Source organism: Tamandua tetradactyla, chromosome 1, assembly GCF_023851605.1.
Source record: "Tamandua tetradactyla isolate mTamTet1 chromosome 1, mTamTet1.pri, whole genome shotgun sequence".
In the NCBI taxonomy this organism is placed as follows: domain Eukaryota; kingdom Metazoa; phylum Chordata; class Mammalia; order Pilosa; family Myrmecophagidae; genus Tamandua; species Tamandua tetradactyla.
The window spans coordinates 102,038,373-102,061,501 of NC_135327.1; the positions used below are offsets into that span (position 1 = coordinate 102,038,373).

General features: G+C 37.7%; 1 protein-coding gene across 4 annotated transcripts in view; it reads right to left on the minus strand.

The window, feature by feature from the left end:
- Positions 1 to 23,129, minus strand: part of DNAH11 (dynein axonemal heavy chain 11) — a 424,306-nt gene that overhangs the window by 39,385 nt on the left and 361,792 nt on the right. For all 4 annotated transcript variants that reach the window (XM_077122193.1, XM_077122194.1, XM_077122196.1 and 1 more), the window contains 5 exons: positions 18,154 to 18,358; positions 9,207 to 9,371; positions 7,394 to 7,534; positions 2,568 to 2,738; positions 18 to 140 (listed from right to left, as the gene is read on the minus strand). In XM_077122193.1, coding sequence (XP_076978308.1) covers positions 18 to 140; positions 2,568 to 2,738; positions 7,394 to 7,534; positions 9,207 to 9,371; positions 18,154 to 18,358 — 805 coding nt within the window. The remainder of the gene's footprint in view (positions 1 to 17; positions 141 to 2,567; positions 2,739 to 7,393; positions 7,535 to 9,206; positions 9,372 to 18,153; positions 18,359 to 23,129) is intronic.

The following is a 23,129-nucleotide window of genomic DNA, read 5'->3' on the forward strand; positions in this document are numbered from 1 at the left end:
AGGTTTTCTTAACAGACCTTAATAGCACTCCACGACTGCGCGGTCAGGAAGTCCACGGGGCTCGGGTATGTGCGCTCGACCGTGAACCGAAGCAGGAAGTCCAGTTCAAGGGGCTCTATCTCTTTCTTTCGCAACAAAATCTTAAGGGCACACAAAATGGAAAAGGCTCATTCAGTTGACAAACCGATCAGTGATACCCAGGAGGCAGCGCCATTCAATACACGTTACAGAATAGGCTGAGCCAAGTTTGCTGAGAAATCTCGTTGCTACCTGTTGTTCTATATTGGAAATAAGATGTCTTAGATTATGTTGATGATCTCAAAACCATTCATGGACATCTAATATAAAATAACTTACAAAGTCTGATTTATTCCAATTCTAAGGTCTTTACCTATTAGCAACATATTTGAAACATGCTTTCATATTTAGTCTTCTGCTGTTAGATCACACTTGTTTTACAACTTCCTATATATATATATATATATATGTATAAACTTTCCATATATACATACATATACATATATGTATGTATATATGTAGTAACTTTCCATATATATCCTACATAAAATGAGAGAGCCTCAGGTAACGATGGACTGGGTTATTAAACAGAATGTAGAACTAGCATTACATGTTAGTCCTGGGATAGAAATTATATCCAATAAACTACTAGATTTATGAAAGTTTTGTTTCATATGTGAGATGATATTGAGAAAAACTGGAAATTATTTTTTTATATATGGAACTAAATAAATACTTCATGAACTGGAACTCAAACTTAAGACGTTCTAAATACAGAAGTTATAGTAAGTTCATAGTACTTTTGGGGGGCACAAATGAAGTACTCATTATTTCCACATGGAAACTATAAAACATTACATGGTCAGACAAGTAAAAATTTTGAATTTTATGCTATTTTAAAATTCCTGGTATTGTCAAAATATATTATGGGTCCTAACATGCATCAAAATAATATTTTATTTGATAACTGATTTTTCTTAGTTCAATTAAAAAAATTGCAGTTTTACTATTAATGCCAATGATTCCTATCAAAAGCAGGGAGTTCTTTGCCCAATGCACTCAAATGGCCAATTCCTGAGACAGTAGGCTTTATAAAGATCAAAAGAATTTATTTCTAAGTGTGAAGCAGATCAGACGGCCTACCAGCCTAAAAATCTGTCTCCCTAAACTGCAGTAACTCTGACAGTTTTATAGCATGAAAAGATGGGCAGATTTTAGAATTTTGAGCACAATGGTTCTAGATGATATAATTAGAGGTGATCTAATTATTGAGTATGCGCAGATTGATTACATGCTTAGTCACAGAACATATGTAAGGCAGCCTTAATGGGTGTGGATTTTAGTATAATAATGAGGTACATGTCACTTACAGGTTAAATTTTAAGCTGTTTCACATGTCAGATGGATCAACTTTGATTAAATACAGCTTTGTCTAGCAAGATAGTTTAGGAATTGGGATAGGTTAGTGCTGGACTGACTCAAGTGCCTTCGTTAATAAACATTAGGGCTGTCTTTTGTGATCATAACACAAAAAAGCTGAAAAACAGGATTAGGGGCACAAATGGGGTCAGTCACAAGGTTTCTACAACCACGAGTAAAGGTTATATGGTTATAAAATCATTATCAAAGATCAAGGCAGCTGGGTCACAGTTCACCAACCTCAGGCATTTCCTTTTGGTCATCTTACAATATATGAGAAAGTAAGAAAAGCATGCATATAATGATTTAGTAATCATAATTATTTATTTCTTAATTAGTTACACCAGTACGTACAAAAATAATCCATTTTGTAATGCCTTGCTCCTGTTTATCACATCCATTAGAAAACATCTATAACCATGTAACCTTACATAATCTTTACAGAATACTATTGAATGAGAAGTAGTTGTCAATCACTATTAACAGCAGACATTTATAAAATGCCTCCTGTGTGCAAAGCACTTTGAAGGACATAAAACAAATAAGACATGGACTTTCCCTGGAAGTTTGGATTGACCATAAGGGGTTCTCCAGCAAACTAGCTAATAAAAAAGACAAAGGGTGTGCAAATTTGTCTGTTTTTTTCTTCATCATGGACATTGACATTTAAACAAAATGCTGGCAGAAGTCCATACACAGAGATACGAGGAAAACAGGTCTCTGTGAAGGTGTGGCTGTGAAACCTGGAGCTATCTTTACCCACTCACTGTTTGCTAACGTGACTCCTGGAAACTTCTAGAGCCACTCAGACCTGGATTCATAACCCTGATCTCAGAGACCCACCGGCAGTACCTGGGAGATTCTTCATAGAGTCTGAGAAGGGGAGGAGAATGTCTCATCATCTGTAGTTCAGGGTGAAGCTGTGTTGGGGTGCCCCGTGCGCGGCTACCCCCTCCAGCACACTGGGACCTAGCTGAAGGCTGTGACAAGCCCAATTTCCCTGCAGGGAACTCGGCTCTTTTCATGTCAACGAGGGCATCCAAAAGAGGTTTCTATGTTTTCTATCAGCAGAAGTGAAATACATCATAAACAGTGGTACCCTACTGTGGTTCAGGGTCTGCTTTCCTCACCTGAAAAGCCATCTGGGACAGGAAGGTGAGCCTGTCCTTCTCAAGCAGAGCCTGGCTGGTGTAGAGGAAGACGGTGTGGGTGACGCTCTCCACCAGGCTGGAGACGCGCTCGGGCACGGCCTCCACCGCGTCAGCCTGCTCCACGGCTCTGCGGAACAGCGCGCTGAAAGCCTGGGGAAGGGAACGGGGCAGTTCAAGGTCAGAGCCGGGGCCCGGGGGGTCTAGGTAGCCTCAAAAACACAGGGATACACTTTAAGGTTTACCTGTGTGGAGAGAGGACAGGTTAGGATTTTGGGTGAGGATTTTATGAGCTCTTAGAACCATTCCTGGCACGTAGGAAGCGCTCATCAAATGCTGGCTGCCATTACTAGTACAGGACGACTGCTATTCCACAAATTCACCACGTCCTCCTAGCTCTGATACGCTCAGGCTGACCAAACCGCGCCATCCTCTCTCCTTTCACCCATTTACTTTTGGGCTGCCCTTTGGTAATTGTATCTCCTTTAATAATTATTCTTGATATTTGTTTGTAACTCTATTTCATGCCTCAGTAATAATAGGGCTGTGTGGATTTTAAAAAAATCTATAACCCATAACTATAGCTATGTATTATTTGGCTGGTGGACAGGGATCAAAGACTGATTTGCCTCGAAGTCTGTATATTTTAAGTGAAAGTAAAACCTTACAAGGACAGAAATATACAGGAACTACTGGCAAGATGGAATTTTAAAAGTATGAGGTGATGTCTATATTTTTCAATCAATTTTTTTTATTTTTCAATTTTTAATTTACGTACAATAAAATGAAGCTCTATTAAGTGTACAGCTCAACGAGCTTTGGCAAATGTATATACTCCATATCCACCATTACAATCAAGATATAGAATCTTTCTATTTCCAATAATCCAAAAAGTTCCCATGTGCTCCTTTGCAATCAATTCCCACTACCACTCCCAAGCAACCACTAATCTGTCTTCTGTCACTATTGATTAGTTTTGCATTTTTAACATAAATGGAATCTTCCAGTATAAACTCACTGACGTCTAGCTTCTTTTTCTCAATATCATGCTTTGTGATATACTTATGTGCTGTGCTTATCAGTAGCTCCTACCTTGATACTGTGAGTAATATCTCACTATATGCATATACCAGTTTTGAATATCAATTTCTTTGTTAGTCCTTTCAGTTGTTTCCAAATTTTAGCTATTATAAAGAAAGTTTCTAGGAATGTTTAAGAGCAAGTTTTTGTGTGGACATATGTCTTTATTTCTCTTAGACAACACCTAGAGTAGAATTTGTGGATCATATTGTAAACGTACACTTAACATCTTAATAAACTGCCAGGCTATTTTCCAAAATGGCTTACCAGTTTGCATTCCCACCAGTAATGTGAGAGAGTGCAGAGATTCCAAATATATGCTAACACTTGATACTGACAGTATTCTAAAATTTTAGCTACCCTAAAATTTTCCTAGTGGGTGTATAGCACCATCTTATTGTGTTTTCATTTCCCATTTCTCTGGTGACTATTGAGCACTTTTAATGTACCTATGGACAACATGGATGTCTCATTACATGACACAGCTGTTCAAATCTTTGATCTATATTTTAGTTGACTTGTATTATTACTGAGTTGTAAAAATTCTTTATATATTCTAGACAAAAATTTATTGTCAGTATAGCTTTTGTAAATATTGCTTTTATTGGTCTGTGGCTTGCTTTTTCTTTTTCTTAACAGCATGTTTCGAAGACCACAAATTTTAAGACTTGATAAAGTGCAATTTATTAAATTTTTTCTTTCCATTGTGTTCTAAGAAATCTTTGTGTAACTTAAAGCTTTGAGTTTCTTTTTTTCTAGACATTTTATAGTTTAGCAAATTCATTTTGAGTTAATTTTGTGTATGGTATAATATATTGGTAAAGGTTCATTTTATTCCATGCGGCTATCTATCTGTGGTAAAGACTATCCATTCCCTACTGAACTGCCTTGATACCATTGTTGAAAACCAATTGACCACACAAGTGCAGGTCTGTTTCTGGAATCTCCATTCTGTCCCCCTGATACATGTATTTAACTTCAGGCCAACGCCACACTGTCTGGACTAGTGGAGGTTTATATTAACCCTTGAAATCAGAATTGTAAGTCCTTCAGCTTCGCAGTTCTTTTAAAAATTTGTTTAGCTACTTTAAGCCCTTTGCTTTTCCATATCAATTTTAGAATCAGCTTGCAAATTTCTACAAAAAAAAAAAAAAAAGGTCTTCTGGGATTTTGGTTGAGACTGTCCTGAATTAATCAGTCACTTTGGAGAGACCTGAACAATGAGCGTACCAATCCATAACCAAGATATCTTTGCTTTTTCAAAGTCTTCGTTTCTCTCAACAATGTTTGGTAGTTTATAATATACAGATATTGCAGGCATTTTGTTAAAATTATCCTTAAGGGTTTCATGTTTCTAGGGGCTATTATAAACAATGTTCACTTATTAATTTTATTTTTCCAATAGTTTGTACCTTGCATATAGAACTACAATAGATTTTATATATTGACCTTTTACCCTACGATCTTGTTAAAAACTCATTTCTTAGTTCTAGTGCTATTTTTATAGATTTCTTAGGATTTTCTATATATTTGATAGGTAACTCGTGAAAAAAGACTTTTTTTTTTCTTTTTAAAATCTCTATGCCTTTCATTAGCTTATTGTGCTGGCTAGAACCTCCAGCTCAATGCTGAATACAAGCGGTGAACAAGACATCTTCGTCTTGCTCTCAGCCTTAGAGGAAAGCAAACAATATTTCAACATTAAGCATAAAGTTATCTGTAGGTATTTGGAGATGCCCTTTATCATGATGAGAAGTTACCTTCTCTTCCTGGTTCACCGAGACTTTTTCTTTTTGCAATTATGAATCAGTGTTGAAATTTGTCAAGTTCTTTCTATCAACTGAAATGATCTTATGATTTTTCTCTTTTATTCTGTTAAGACAGTGAAATACACTGTGTGGTTTCTGAAGAATAGACCAACTTGCATTCCTAGCAGGGATTCCACTTGGTTATATTATACTACTACTTATAATATATGGCTGTATTTAATTTGCCAATCTTTCATTGACTAGTTTCTCATTTAGGTTCATGAAGGGTAATGCTCTGTAGTTTTATTTTCCTATAATGTCTTAATCTGGTTTTAGTATTTGGGTAACATTGACCTTCCATTACTGATTTTATTTTATTACTCTCCTTATATACTGTCCCAGTTCCAAAATCCAACCACACTAGGCTTCTCAGAATTTTTGCACTTTATACACACTACTAGGAAACCTACTAGCTATACTGACTGTCTCCTCTTTTTCACTGTTCTCATCCAACCCATTTCCCAAAGCTGGTGATTCTAGCTCCAAATCACATCGTTTAAGTCTGTTCACTTCTCTCTGAGGCTTTGGTCATCGCATCAGTCACCTACTTAATACCTGTCGACGGCAATGGCTTCTTGTTGCACCAAGAACATGATGCAAAATCCCTCACGTGGCCTGCGGGCCCCCCCAATCAAGTCCTTGTCCCCCTCTCTAGACTCACGGCTTCCATCCTCGCCCTCCTCCCTCATTACCTTCAAGCCTCACAGATTCACCTTACTACTTGGAATCTCCAAACTCACGTCTCGCACCTCCTCCTTTCTCTGAACACCCTACCCCAATTCCTCACACGTCTACATCCTACTTATCCTTCAGGAATCAGGTAAAATGTCACTTCCTCTGAGGGGCCTTCCCTGAACCCCACTATAAAGGGGTCCCCTGCCCTATTATTCCCTTTCATTGTGCATATCACCTTTGCAAAAATATATCTGTTTTTTTCACGACTATATATATTCAATGACCGGCACACCAGCAGGCACAATGATAACTCTCAATAAATATTAGATTAAAAAGTGACTGATAGAAAGGGCAAGTATGTCCTGGGGAGAGAATATTGCAAGGTAAAATGTGTGTGCTTTGGAATTAAACAGACACAGGTTCAAAGCCTGGCCATTATGATTACAAAATTTGAATTCTTGAGAAATTTGAATGCTGAGAATGATAATTAAAAAAAAAAAAATGAGGATAAAATTATGTACCATGGCAGGATGCTACAGGAATTAAAATGAGCCAAAGTATATAGAAGTGCATTCCATGTACAGTGGCTTAATAAATGGTGGTTCTTTACTGTCCTTCAATTTTACCAAAGACATACGGGAAACCTCTTTTTTTCTTTTTGTTTTTTTTACATGGGCAGGCACCAGGAATCGAACCCAGGTCCTCTGGTAAGGCAGGCAAGCGTTCCTGCCACTGAGCCACCATGGCCTGCCCGGGAAATCTCTGTAAAAAGAGAATTCCCTTATATTTAATAAATTCCTGAAAAATCTGTTTATGAACTATGCACAAATGCACTCTAATGTCATATCAAATGTTTACCTCAAAGCCTTATTAAAAATTCTAAGTGAAATTTCCTGAGAGAATCAGGATTTTCTTTTACCCACGATTTATTTTTGCTTGTGTTTCCTTACTGGATATATTGATTGCTTAAAAATAAATTCAGGTGTGCAAGGGTAGTTCAGTGGTAGAATTCTCACCTGCCATGCGGGAGACCATGCACTTCCCCCAAAACAAAACAAAACAAGCAAATCAAACAAAAATTCACAAATGGTGCTGCAATAACGGGATACCCACATGGAAAAATAACGAAATGTGACCTCACCATACAGCATACAAAAATGAATGAATGAATAATAAATAAACAAATAAATTCAGTGTTTTCTTCTGGAATGACTTTTAAAATGCTCTCAGCCTGTCCAGCATTACCTTCAAGGAGAACTGATAGATAGGGTTGATTTTTCTGAGATCATTAATTACAAAGTAAAGAAGAGAGGCCCTCGCTGCCACTGGTCGGTAGTTTTCTCGAGCCTCGTTAATTTTTGTTTCATTTTCTTTGGCTTCCATCACCTAAGTTGGGATAAAAACAAATTACGTAATTTACTGTTCATATTCACTCAACATGTCCAAGTGACAGAAGGAACATATCTGGAATGAGAAACTTTTCATATCAAAATAGATACCATGGTGGAATCTATGCATTTAAGCTTTTCTAAAAGATTATCAAATTAATATCTTTAAATATTTTTTTCATAAACAGAAGTTTCAGTGAGAAGGGACATATCTCTCTAGCTGTTCTGTAGGTTACAGATGAAAGAAACTTGATGTATTTTGGCTCCACAGGATTTGTCCTGAGTAATGTCACCTTCTTCCCTCCCCTCTCTCTTTCAGGGGTTAATAACCCAGCTGTATCACCTCCCAGGGAGAGCTCTTAAAAGTCTGCTGTGTCAATTCAGTGCCAATAACTTTATTGGTCAACCAGGTATACAAAAGCAGCCAAGGTCAATGATATATCCAATAGCTATGCTTTCTAAAAAGCCTTTATACTAAGACTCTCATCTACTTCTGACTTTGCAAAAGATCATCCATATGCTCATATATTTCTGTTTAGCTTATCTTTATGTATCCCTCTGGGTACCTTCAGAGGGATAATTAAAAAAAAACACACCATCACCATCAACTAACATATTCATTTATTTCTTTTATCTCAGACTATTACTGATCCTATGATTCATAACAGGGTATTTTCCATAGACCCGATTTATCATATTTGTGTATAAAAATATATATAGAAAACCTAGAGCAGAGAGGGAAGTCACGACTTGACTATATATTAAGAAGAGAGGGAGAGACATTTTAAGAGGCAATTAGAAGATAGTTAACTTCAAAGCTAAGACCTAATTTTGTTAATTGCTCTAATCTTTACCATTTTAGGAGTCACCTAGAATTTGCTTACTTAAATGGATAAAGTAATTTGGGTTTCCAGTGCCTTAAGGCAAATATATTGGATATGTGGTGACACAGCCTCTACAGGGTAATTAATAGGTTACTTAGTAATGAGGACATTCTAGAAAGTAAAGAAGGGTTCTTCTCATACTGGAACACTGGAATGATAAGGGTTAATGGCCAACTGTGAAAGTTCAAAGTGCACACCAAGTGTAAGGAATATTGGGACATACTGGATATTCAGCAGGAAGTCTACTCAATGAAAATTCGTACTGGCTTTTAGGAAATGTCAGTTTCCCAGGGTGAATAATGCATTTTTGGACAGCAGGAGAGCATTTCTTGCTCATTCACTCACCACCAAAGGCCTGTAAACAAAACTTCAACCGCTAGCATTTCTCTAAAATGTACAACACTCTGGGAAACCCATTGTGAGACTGTAGGATGTCAGTTTGCCAGAGCTGAATGCTAAGCATTTTGAGATTTTTAGACCATGTAAGTCAACAGGTCCCAATTTTCTTCAAATTTAGTCACTTAGAAAAAATAATAAAAACATAGCCTGACACGGTGAAATTCAAACGACTGGATCTCAGTTAAATTAGAAGTCAAGTTTGACCGCCTTCATCTCCATTCAGCACTCCAAATGGTCCCATTCTTAAGGATGCTTTATTAACTGACCCAAACGCAACAACAAATTGGGCCTCCTGGGGGAGTTACCAAGTTTGATTTTGCTTTCACCTGGAGCACTTCATTCAAGTCGAACGCCAGAGGCCTCCAGGCGTCCTCAGCCCTTTCCTACCTTGCACTCTATCTCTGCTGCGGTGGCCTTTGTCGTCTCCAGTCTCTCCACAAGGTTGGTGTCATCTAAAAAGCTGCCCTCTGCTGCAGAAAGGCGCAGAAGGAGGTCGTCCTCCAGGTGCTTCAGCTCAATCTTAAAGTCATTCTGGTGCTTTGTCAAGACCAGCTAAGAAAGACAAGAAAAGGGCGAGAAATGGTAGTTGAACAGATAGTGATGGCAGAGAGTTTCCTTAATCATATATTTCATGTAATCTGAATATAATGAAACACATTTAACATTAAAACTATACTAATGATAATTTTTTAAAATTCTATTTAAAATTTCAGAAGGCATGGTAAAATGTGGTTGTTTTCCAGGGTTCTAGAGTATGAACATTTATTGTAATTATTTTATCATAAACCTGTAGGAATAATTTGTTTAAAGGATCACCAGATAAACTAGCCAGGGTAGGTCTGAGGCCAGACCTGCAAAGAATTGGGTGGTACAGTAAGCACCAGATCAGGGATCTTTCTTTGTATCACTGCAAGTGGGACATTATGATGTGATGCAACAGGAAGAACACAGCACCACTCATGAAGAATTCTAGCCCAAATCAGCTGAATCAACTCAAACTCCTAGACTGAAACATCAGCCCGCTTTCAGAAAAATACTGCACATGGAAGAACAAGTTAAGCCACACCGTAAGAAAGCGATCAGCCCACCCAAAATATAAGGCCTTCTATAGGACAAATGACTTAGTTTTGTGAAGAAATCAGTGGCATTAAACAAAGAGGAGGAAGGGCTGTTACAGAATAAAAGAGATAAAGAGATATAAGAATCATTTGCAATGAAGGACATTGTTTGGTTCTTGACTCAAACAAACAAACAGTAAAGGACATTTTTGAGACAATTGGAAATATTTAAATATGGACTGGTTAATAGAAGACATTACAGAATTATGTGAATTTTGTTAATGTAATAATGGCATGGTGATTTATATATTTATTTATATATAATTTAAAGTCCTTAGGTATTAGAGATGCATCCTGAAATTTTCACAGGTGAAATGACATGAGGTCTAGGAACCTGAGTTTCACTTAAAACACTTTAGAGAAAGTTTAGTTAATGGTAGTATGTCACTGTTAGTTTCTTAGATTTGATAAATGTACCATGGCAATATGAAATAACATCAGCCACAAAAAATATCAAAACTAATAAAATGAGCTCAACAAGGTTGCAGGATACAAGATCAATATACAAAATTCAGTGGCATTTCTAAACACTAAAAATGAACAGTCTGAAAGTTAAATTAAGAAAAACATTTCCATTTACAGTAGCATCAGAAAGAATAAATTTAACAGATGAACTACAACACAGCAACATTCCCCAAATTGACTTAGAGATTCAGTGCAATCTTTATCAAAATCCTAGTTGCCTTTATTTGCAGATATTGACAAATTCATCTTAAAATTCATACAGAACTCCAAGGGACCCAGAGAGCAAAAACAATCTTGAAAATGAAGAATAAAGTTGGAGGACTCACACTTCTCAAACTCAAAATTTACTACAAAGCTACAGTAATCAAGACAATGTGGTACTGGCCTAAGAATAGATGTAGAAATCAACAGAATACACTTGAGAGTCCAAAATTAAACCCTTATATTTATGGTCAAGTTATTTTCAACAAGGCTTTTAAGACAATTCAACGGTGAAAGTACAGTCTTTTCAATCAGTGGAGCTGGGACAACTGGATAATCACACACAAAAGAATGAAGTTGGACCCCTATCTCACTCCATACACAAAAATTAACCTGAAGGGTGGGCCATGGTGGCTCAGTGCCAGAAGAATTTTCACCTGCCACACTGGAGACCTGGGTTTGATTCCCAGTGCAAAACAAAAAATTAACCTGAAGTGGACCAAAGATCTAAATGGACTTCAACAAAATATTAAAAAAAAAGTTTGTGCTTTAAAGGACACCACCAAGAAGTGAAAACACAACTCAGAGAATGGGAAAACAATTGCAAATCAATTATTTGATAAGACTCTAAGCATCCAGGATATATCAAGAACTCCTACCTCTCAATAACAAAAACATAAACCACCCAATTAAAAATGGGCAAAGAACTTGAATTTCCCCAAAGAAAATATACAAATAGCCAATAGGTATATGAAAAGATGTTCAACACCATTAGCCTTTAAGGAAATGCAGATCAAAACACAGGAAGATACCAATTCACACTCATTAGTATGGATATTGCTGGAAAAAAAAAAGTAAATAGTGCTGGCTAGGATACGGAGAAATAAGAATCCTAGTACACCGCTTGTAGAAATGTGAAATGATGCAGCCACTGTGGAAAACAGCTTGACACCTCCTCAAAAAATTAAACATACAATTACCAAATGACCCAAGATTTTACTTCTAGATCGATACCCCAAAGAATTGAAAATGGGGACATAAACAGGTATTTGAATATCAATGTTCACTGTAGCATTTCACTTTAGATGCAAGATTAAAGTAATCCAAATGTCCACCCGCAGATGAATGCATAAACAAAGTGTGATATACGCATATGATGGGATAACATTCAACCATAAAAACAAATGAAGTACGGACACATCCTATAATATGGATGAATTTTGAAGACATCATGTTAAGTGCTATAAATCAGAAAGGGCCAATAATATATGATCTCACTTATGTGAAATAATTAGAATAAGCAAATTCATAGAGAAAAGTAGATTAAAGATTACTGGGTGCCAGGGTAAGGCAGAGGATTGGGTGTTACTGCTTAATGGGAACAGAGCATCTGTTCAGGGTGATGAAAAAATTTGGATAATGGATGGTGGAGATAGTAGTACAATATCGTGAATGCAATTAATATCACTGAATTACCCCCATGAAAGTGATTAAAATGGGAAATTTTGAGTTGCATGTGTGCTACAACAAACGTTTTTTTTAAAAAAGAATTTGAGTAAGCATTTCTCCAAAGAAGAACTACAAACAGGTTTAAGAATGTGAAAAGAGACTCAATGTCATTAGACATCAGGGAAATGGCAACTCAAAACCATAATGAGCCATCACTTCATGTGCTCTAGGAAGGACGCAATAAAAAAGACATAATAACAAATTCTGATGAGGATGTATAGAAGTTGGAACACTCATACATTGTCAGTGGGATTGTAAAATGGGTGTAGTTGCTGTAGGAAACAGTTTGTCAGTTCCTCAAAGTGTTAAACATTGAGTTACCACATGATCTGACAATTCTGCTTCCATGTACACACCCAAAAGGAGCGAGCCACATGTCCACACAAACATCTGTGCATGAATGTTCATGGCAGAATTATTTGTTAGTAATTAATAACTGGAAAAAAAAACACAAAGGTCCATCAACAGATGAATGGATAAAATCAAATGTATAATTCCTACAGTGGGATGATTTGGCCTTAAAAAGGAATGAAGAACTGATACATATTAAGACATGGATGAATCTTGAAAACATTACGCTAAGTGAAAGAAGTCAGACATAAAAGGCCACATACAGTATGACTGCATTTATACGAAACGTCAAGATAGGCAAACCCATAGGAACAGAAGATAGATTAGTGGCTGCTAGGGGCTGGGGTGAGGGGAGGAGACAGCTAATAGATATGCAGTTTCTTTTGGGGTGATGGAACTGTCATAAAATTGATAGTGGTGATGGTGGCACAACTCTGTGAATATACAAAAAAAAAAACCCCACTGAATTATGCAAAAAAATTTCTGCATGATTTTTATGGCATGTGAATTATGTCTTAATTTGGCCACTATAAAAATGGGGAGTTATATCACAATTTTTTAATGAATAGATATGTTTTACTGAAGCAGAACTGCATTTTCAATAAATATTTATGTCTCAAAAAAAACCAAAGATGATAACATTAGGGGTAACTGCAGTTAGGTTGGGGGTTAGGAGTGTACGGGTCCTCTCTGTATACTTTTTTGTATACAGACCTTTGCAACTATTTTGTAAATCTAAAATTATTCCAAAAATAAAATGACAGAGGTTTTGTATACAGACATTTGCAACTATTTTGTAAATCTAAAATTATTCCAAAAATAAAATGACAAGAGTATTTATTGTTAAAACACTCAAGATAAATTTTAGGGGAATAGTGGTATTTCATGTATCAGCTTTGCTAGGTTATGGTTTTCATTTGTTTGGTCAAGCAAGCACTGGCCTGATTATTACTGTGAGGTTATTTCTTGGTTTAAATTATTAGTCAGTTGGCTGCATCTACGGTTGGTTGTGTATACAATCAACAAAGAAGAATGTCTTCAGCACTGCGAAGAATTTCCTCATCTGTTCAGTCGGAGGCTTTAAAGGGAAAAGTGAGGGTTTTAGCAGAAAGGAAAAAGAATTTCTATACCTACTTCAGCTAGCCAACTCCTGTGGAATTCCATGTCACCACTGAGTCCCCGACTTGAAGCCTGCCCTATGGAGTTCAGATTTGCTAATCCCCATGGTGGCATGAGCTAATTCCTGTAATCAATCAATCTCTCTTTCTCTTGATATATATGTGTCATGTCAGTTGTTTCTCAGGAACAATCCTAACTAATGCAGATTTTGGTGCCAGGAATGGTTCTTAAAAAACAGTACCTTAAGGATGAGATTTCTGACTTGGATCTGGGGTTTTTGGAAGCAGCTCTCTAATCTTATTAGATCCAAAAGCACTAATGACTCTACTGCCCATAATCAAGAAAGCAATGACAGTCCATGGCATGAATTGGCAATAGAGATGCACAAAATGTCACCACTGGAAACTGCTACACAACTGCTTATAAAGGGGCAAGGCTCTGGGTGACAGTGTATTAGTACCTTAACACAGTTTTGTAGAGTTAAAGTATAATGATGCTGGCTAGTTCTTAACATGCTGGATAAAGTTGTTAAAGAAAGGATGAGCACAGGGTTCAAATTCCAGCTCAAGCTCCACATAAATGTGTGCCCTGAAAGAAACACTTCTATCTTGTAGCTGCTAACTCGAAACTTCTGAAAGCCAGATGCAGTTTCATTAAAATGCAAATTGGAAAATTCCCAACCTTGCAGGGTGTCTGTTGTTAAAGTAAGGCTACTGAAGGGAAGGAATGGGATCCTAAAAATTGGAAAGGGGACATATGGGCTGATAATGATGAAAGTGGGGACACCGAAAACCTCCATTCTGCTGAGCCTTCTCTGCCTGATAAACCTGCAACTTGCCTACCCTGACGAATCAACCACCCGACCTCCAGTCTGCCCAGAGGAATTAGCCATCTCACCTCCACCTGAGGAGGTTAATTTCGCTGTGCCTGATACATCCATACCTGCCTCCCCTGAGGGAACAGCTCTCACACCTCTGTCTGAAAATCTTAATCTTGTGTCACCAGGTGAAACTGTAACAAAATGCCCTGGGGTAGTTGGCTTACAATCCCTCTCATGACCCACTACCACCAGTACCTCCCTTTTCTTCCAGGCCTATAACTAGACTGAAGTCCCAATGATCCCAGAAAGGTGACTTGAAAAGTATGACCCATGAGGAACTACACGATTTTTCCAATTTATGTAGACAGAAATCAGGGGAATATATGTGGGAATGGATATGAAGTGCATGGGACAGTGGTAGAAGGAACATAAAATTGGATTGGGCTGAGTTCATAAATATGGGCCCACTAAGCAGAGATTCTGGAATCAGTGTTGTAGCTTGATGGGTTAGAAAGGGCACTAACAGTTTCTTCAGTTGGTTGGCTGGAGCTTGGATCACTAGGTAGCCTATGCTAAATGAAGTGTAAGTGCCAGAACTGCCCTGGTATAATGTAGATGAGGGGATCCAAAGGCTTAGAGAGAGTGGAATATTAGAGCGGATTTATCACTGAGACCTGATCACCCGCTCTAGGAATGCTCAGAAGACACACCTCTCAGTAGGACTGAGCAATACACTGTGAGACTAACTCCATCATCACTGAGTGGCTCTGTGGTTGCTCTTCTCTGTAGGTCGCATTTTACTGTGAGAACTGCTGCTACTGAACTTGGATCCTTAAACCCGATGGGGCTGCTCAGATCCCGAGAGTTGGCAGGAGCCACATGGTAGCACTTAATCCCCAAAGACAAGGTGGGCGTGGCTGCTATAATGGACAGCAGACTCAAAGCAGCAACTGAAATAGTCTGACCCGCAGAGACCTATGGGATTGACTGGTAGACAATGGGATACCTAGAAGTCAAAGAAATGAGCAGTCTGCAAACTCTTACTTGATCTGTATACGAAGAAAAGTTCTAGGTCAAGTGAACAAAAGTCTACCTTGAATGACAAAAACAGAGAGTCATGGCTCCTCAACCAATTCCCAGACTTGAGACAGTTTACAGAGCCAGAGCCCCTTGAATGAAGGGAAGGCCAGGCCCCCCTTGGGGAAGGACCCTGCACACTGCCAAAAATTCATACTGTTAATTTACATCCCAGCCTTTCCCAAAGAGACCTATGGCCCTTCCACAAGGTAACCGTGCATTGGGGAAAAGGATATGATCAGACATTGGGGGAATAGGGACACTGGCTTGGAACTGATGTTAATTCCGGGAGTCATAAAATGTCCGTGGAGGCTTAAAACTCGTTTAATTTTGTGTACGTTTGAAAATTCTAATTATAAAAGGTAAAAACAAATGAAGTGCTAAGGCTTTTGAAAAAAAGAAAGGAGAAATATGTTACCATGACAAAACTGTTTTCTTATATATTACCGTGATGCTTGGAATGTGAACATGGTCCCTTCTCCAGGGTGGTAGGGTATGAGACTGCAAGCTTGTGGTCCTTTGAACCCTAACCAGGTGGACACTCACCCAGGGCAGAATGAGTTACCACTGAAGCTTAGCAAGGCGGTCTGATGGAGCTGTGCCCACTCACATCCAGTCTTGGTCCTGTATATTTGTGCTGCTTCTTTACTGGTGCAGCAGTAAATTGAAGTGAAGGAAGTTTCAATGGAGTCAGAGCATGCATTAGCCTCACTTACAGAGCTTGTCAAAACACAGGTTGCTGGACCCGCCCCCAGAGTTTCTTATTTAGTGGCACCTGGGATGGAGCCTGAGAATTTGCATTCTTTTGTTTTGTTTTGTTTTCACATGGGCAGGCACCAGGAAGAGAATTTGAGTTTGAAGACTCATCATCCAAGGTGATGGTGGTGCTGCTGGTCCTGGACCACACTTTGACAACCAGTGGCATATACTAAGAATTGCAAACTGTTTCTTTAAAGAGTCAGATAGTGATATCTTACCTTTCGCAGGTGTGTTGGGGATCCTCAGGTTTTATGACTAGCTGGGAGGACTCACCGGACTCAGCATCTAGTCATACTCACAACTATGATTTATGACAGTGAAATGATATAAAGCATAATCCCACAAAGGGCAAGAGCGCATGGGGGAAAGTAGGCACAAGGCTCCAAAGGTCCTCTCCCCTCGGAGTTACACAGGGCATGCTTAATTCCTCCAGCAACAAGTCGGGACAACACACTGAGGTGTTAGCAAGCGGAGAAGCTCACTAGAGGTTGTGCGCCTAGGGTCCTCATAGGGCTGTGGTCATGTGAGCCCCCCCTGCCTAGCACAAGTCTTACTTCTTAGACTCCCAGAAGGAAAGCAGGTGCTCAATCTAAATCACATTGTCTGCACAAGCACTTCAGCCACAGAGAGCCACTCTTACTCAGTGAGGGAACGGGAGAGGCCTCTCGAAATCTTAGTCCCAAGACACCAACCAAGACCCAAACCTGTCTTTCGAAGCAGACCTGCTCTGTGAACCCTTTTCACTTGCTACTACTTGGCTGTGCCATGGGATTGCAAAGCAGCCACAGATCACATGCAAATGAATGAGCATGGCTGATGATCAGTAACAACCTATTCACAAAAACTGGTGGCAGGCCAGATTTGACCCAAGGGTCACAATTTGTTGACCCCAAATCAACACTAACAAAAAGTATCCCAGCTCTTGTTTTTTTTTTAATATGAACAATGCTGTTCACTTGTGGGAAGAAAAACCCTTTAGTTTCCTCATCTGCTGATCTCAAAACATCTGAAATGTTGATCTCTGTTTCAATTCCAAGCATATTTATCTAAACATTTTTATGAAGAATCACTGTCATCAAATTTGCCCAAATCAACAAGTAAATTCTCTTTAATTTCCATACCAAAGAAATCCACCATTTCCATTTTCAAATTTATTGTTGGAAAGCTGGGCATAGTATTCTTTTTATGTATTTTAACCTCTATGTGCAGTTATGGGCCCTTTTTTCTTCTTCATATGGTTTATGTACCTGTTATTTTTGCCTGACACATCTAGGGTATAAAACTATCTTAGATTCCCCTCCCCCCAAAAGAACCAGTTTTGTTCTGTTACTCTTCTCTGCTGCGTCCCTGTTTTCTGCTTTTACATGTATTAGCGACTTCATTCTACATTTTAAAGGCTTACTCTGGTGTTCTTTTCTTGTTTCCCATACTCAATACTGAGGTTAATAATTTTCAATATTACTTCATAATAAATGAACTTACAGTCATAAATTTCTCTTTAATTCCTAGCTGTAACCAGTGTCAAGCCACTGAATTTTTCCACCCTCACTCCATTATTCTCTCATTCTTCTGCACTGGCTAGACTGGTTTGATTATAATTGTCTGACCTATCAAGACCTGTTCCCACCTCTGTTTCTCGTAATTCACGTGCCTCTGGGCTTGTCCTAGTCCTGTGCACCCACAGACACCTGGAGCTGGGCTGTCCCCTTGCTTTGGAATAGCCTTCGTCACCCAACTTTTTCAGGAATAACTTTGATTTATTATTATTTTTATTTTTTTCACATATATTATCATTTCTCTCAACTAGATTGCTAGCCCCTGGAGGGTAGGAATCCTGTTATATTCCGTATCTAGCATAAAAACTTGCACAGACAGTTGCAAAATAAGAATTGGTGAGCGATTTAAGACTCTTTACCTTCAGTTTCTCCAAATCTGGCCTTTCAATACTGACAACTTCTGTCAGCAACTGGGCCTCCAGACCATCTTCTGTGACGGTGAAATTGAGGAGGGTTGTCTGAGCTTGTAACTCCGGCTTGTAGTGAGGGTTTGCCAGTTTTGTGTGAAGGATGAGGCGAAAGTTCTTGTTCAATTCACATTCTTTATCTCCAATCCTGATATACCTAAAGGGGGAACATTGCAGACATTCAAAAGATTCCCATAAACTATGACTGCTGACTTGAACATAAGGTGTTATTGTATTCCTGTATTCCCACATGTGCACATTTCTCAACTGACAATATGTTCATTAAAACAATATGTCTTATTTACAATTTCCCTCAGTTCCTTTTTTTAAAAAAAACATGATATTCAAAGCCTGTAATCTTTTTAATTTAAATATAAAATTTTAAATAATTCTAAGAAAAAGTATTTCCTGACTCATTTGTTTATGGAAGAGGTGCTTTTTTCACTGACTTTATTAATTTTGGAAAATAGAGTAAATTCAGTATTCAGGCAATGCTCCTTTTTATCAAAATGTCACAATATCTTAAAGTATTTTGCGTGTTTTTTAATTTGAGGAGAGTTACCCAGAATGTCACAATGGGGCAATGTTTGAGGTTTTTATTTGTGTGTTTTTTAATTTGAGGAGAGTTACCCAGAATGTCACAATGGGGCAATGTTTGAGGTTTTTATTAGTGGAGGTTTTATAATTGTGTCTTGCTCTGAGATAAGTCACTTGTATCATATGGCAGGAAGGGCTTCTCATCCACTGACCACTCTATTTTACTGGACAAATTTTTATGAAACCACTTTTTAATGTGTAAGAATAAATGATAATTTGCTTAAATCACTAAAACGCTAATCAACCAAAAACGAACTATGAATCTGAAAAGACTGATCAAATTCAAGACCTCCTGCCTTCATCCTGCTCTCAAATTGTGTTTCCACTGTGGTGATCTTACACTGGGAACAAAAAATGCTTACAGCTCTTGCTTAAGGGTCTGATTTGAAAGAGATCTGCCCAATTCAAGCCAGCTCTGGGAGACACTGTGTATTCTTAAGTTGGATGGTATGAATTCATTCACCTAACCCAGTTTTGTTTGTTTTTTTTTTGGTCAGGTTATTCTACCTTTTAATTTTCTCCAGGAAAGAAGCTGGCAGTTAAGGTAGCAACCCCCTTCTAACTAAAGCAGCATTTATATAAGGGGTAAGGGACATTTAAGCGTTTATTTGTGTAGCAACATACCCCTTCCATTTTTTTTCTATTTTTTTTTAAAGATGAGTATTCACACCACTATTTTACAAAAGCAAAATAGAACATTAAGGGAGGAACCACAGGGCAGGTGTTTTAAGTGAACCAGGCAATAGCTGCCAGTATATCCACCATCAGAAGTGGCTGGGAGCCCTCATTTTGCAGGTCATGGATCTGGCACCATCTGTTCCCATATGTGCACATTTCCCAGTTGACAATATGTCTGGTAAAATAATCATACGTCTTATTTAAAATTTCCCTGTTACTTTTTTTTAAAATCATGAAACACATTGCAAACAAACACCCATTCACTCAAAACAAAACGAAACAAAACAAACAAAAACTAAAAACAGTTACTGAACACTTGCATGCCAGGCTGTTAGACATTCTTCTAGGCACCAGGCAAACAGCCATTACCAAGACAAGTAGGGTCTTGGTACTGGCTATTTGGAATTGCTTTGATATTATTCTACCTATAATAGTAGAGATTATGGGTATAAAATTTTACATACTGACTCATGCATTCCTTTCTTTATCTAGTCAATGAATAAATATGTATCAAGTATGTACCATATGGCAGGCATTAAAAAAAAAAGATTCACTCAACTAAAAAAAATGGGCAAAAGATCTAAATAGATATTTCTCCAAAGAAGATAATGTAAATGGTCTTAAATAAGCATATGAGAAGATGATCAACATCATTAGCCACTAGGGAAATGCAAATCAAAACCACACAACTAGATGCCACATCATACCTACTACGATGGCTATAACCAAGAAGTCAGATGATAATTGTTGGAGAGGATGTGGGGAAATTGGAACAGAAACTACTGCAAGCATTAAAAAAAAAGAAACAATTTGGCAGTTCCTCAAAATGTTAAACAGAGTTATGATTTACTGAATGATTCCACTTTAAGTATATAGCCAAGAGGAGTGAAAACATGTTCACACAAAAACAAGTACCCAAATGTACATGACAGCATTATTTTAAATAGCCAAAATGTGGAAACAACCCAAAATCCACCAATTGATGAATGAATAGACAAAAATGGTATATCCATACAAAAATATTATTCAGTCAGAAAAAGGAATGAACAACAGATACGTGCTGCAAGATGGACAAACCTTGAAAACATTACAATAAGTCAAATAAGCCAGACACAAAAGACACATATTGTTTGATTCCATTTATGTGCATTGTCTAAAATAGGCAAATCCATAGAGACAGAAAGACAAGTGGCTGCCTAGGGCCGGTGAGGGTGGGGGTGCAGAGGGAATGAGGAGATTGGGGTGACAGCTAAAGGGTACAGAGTTTCTTTCTGGGTAATGAAAATGTTTTAAAATCAACTGTGATGATGGTTGCCCAATTTTGAATATGCTAAAAACTGTCGAATTGTACAATTTAAATGGACAAATTGTATGGTATGTGAATTATTTCTCACTGATGGTATTCCCAGAATACAAATAAAAAACAAAAGAACATAGATTTATCAAGAGGTGAAATCACTAACATTTGGGCTGTTGTTGATCCAGAAGGTCAGTAACCATGCTAACTGTAGTCTCTTGGAGATTTGTACGTATCTTTGAGTATATTGTGGTGTGTCACAGAATGGTCTTATTCAACAAGGATACCCTTTGTAGTTAACCTGCTTCTCTTCAATTGAAAATATATTCAACCATATCTACCACGGAGGGCAACATCAGAGGGTTTGCTAAACTGATCTTCCACGTAGCTTCAAGAAAATCTTTGCTAGTTCTGTTCATGCGTCTCTCTAAGCTGGACTTTTCTTCAAGATTTGCATGAATGGCTTTTAAAGAAAACTTCAAGAGGGAAGGTTTTTTCTGTAATTATCATCTGTTGTTCTTGTACATAAGAGATGCCAAAGTTTAAACTCCTTTGCCTCTCCACAATAATAAAACCCATATTTTAAATAAACTTCTGTATACATTCTATGATTAAAAAAATAGTTTTATTCATATACCATACAACCCATTCTAAAGTATACAATAAATGGCTCCTGGTATAATCACATAGTTATGCACACACCAGCACAATCCATATAAGAACATTCCCATTTCTTCCGAAATGAAAGAAAAAAAATTCCCATATGCCTCCTTCCTATTCTCCTATTGACATTCAGCTTTGGCATAGTGCCTGTGTTACAATTAATGAAAGAATATTACAGTTACCATTAACTCTAGACTGCAGTTTACATCAACTGTATTTTTCCCATATATCATCTTATTTTTAACACCTCGTAATAGTGACATACATTTGTTCATGTAAAAACTTTCCTATGTTTGCACAATTAGCCACTGTCATCGTCCACTTTAGGTTTTTATAAGTTATATAGTCCCAGATTTTATCCTCTAGCTTTCCTTCTGGTGACATACATGACCCTAGACTTTCTTTTCAACCATACTCACACTCAGCTTTGTTCATTATACTTACAATATTGTGCTGCCATCATACGGTATTGTGCTATCCATTTTGGAACCTTTACCACCAACCTTATTAAACATTCTCTATTCCTTAAATATCAATTACCCAATTTCTATCTCTTAATAACCAATGCTCTCAAATTTAACTCAAAGTTTGCTTATTACAGTTAGTTCATATTAGTGAAACCATACAATATTCGTTTGTTTCTGGCTTATTCTGCTCAACATAATGTCCTCAAGATTCAGCCATGCTGTTGCCTGCATCATGACTTTATTCCATCTCATAGCTGCATAATAGTCCCTTATATTTATATAGCACAGTTTGTTTATCCACTAGTCAGCTGATGGACATTTGGTTCCTTTCCTTCTATTGGCAATAGGGAATAATGCTGCTGTAAATATCAGTCTGCAAATGCCTATTCATGTCCCTGCTTTCAGTTCTTCCGAGTATATACCCAGCAATGGGTTTGCCATGTAATATGGCAATTCTGTACTTAGCTTTCTGAGGGACTGTCAAACTGTCTTCCACAGTGGCTGCACCATTCTACATTCCCACCTACAGAGAGTGTCTACCTATTTCTCCATACCATCTCCAGCACTTGTAGTTTTCAGCTTTTTTTTTTATTTATAATGGCCATTCTAGTAGGTGTGAAGTGGTATCTCATTGTGGTTTTGATTTGCATTTCCCTAACGGCCAGTTAAGTTGAGCATATTTTCATATTCTTTTTCACCATGTGCATTTCCTCTCTGGAAAGTGTCTATCCATGTCTCTTGCCCATTTAAAAATCTGTGTTGTTTGTCTTTTTTGTTGAGTTTCAGTATCTCTTTAAATATTCTGGATATTAAACCTTTATTGGATATGTGATTTCTGAATATTTTCTCCCATTTAGTAGGCTGCCTTTTTATTTTCTTGACAAAGTCTTTTGACATGCAAAAGTATTCAATTTTGAGGCTATCCTATTTATCTATTTCTTCTTTCATTGCTTGTGCTTTGAGTGTAAGGTCTAGGAAAACACCTCCTACCACAAGACCTTTAAGATATTTTCCTAAGAGTTTTATGGTCCTAATTTTAATGTTTAGGTCTTGATCCATTTTGAGTTAATTTTTGTATAATGTATGAAATAGGGGTTCTCTTTCATTCCTTTGAATATGGATATCCAGTTCCCCAGCACCATTTTTTTTTTTTTTTTTTTTTTTTTTTGCATGGGCAGGCACTGGGAATCAAACCCAGGTCTCCAGCATGGCAGGTGAGAACTCTG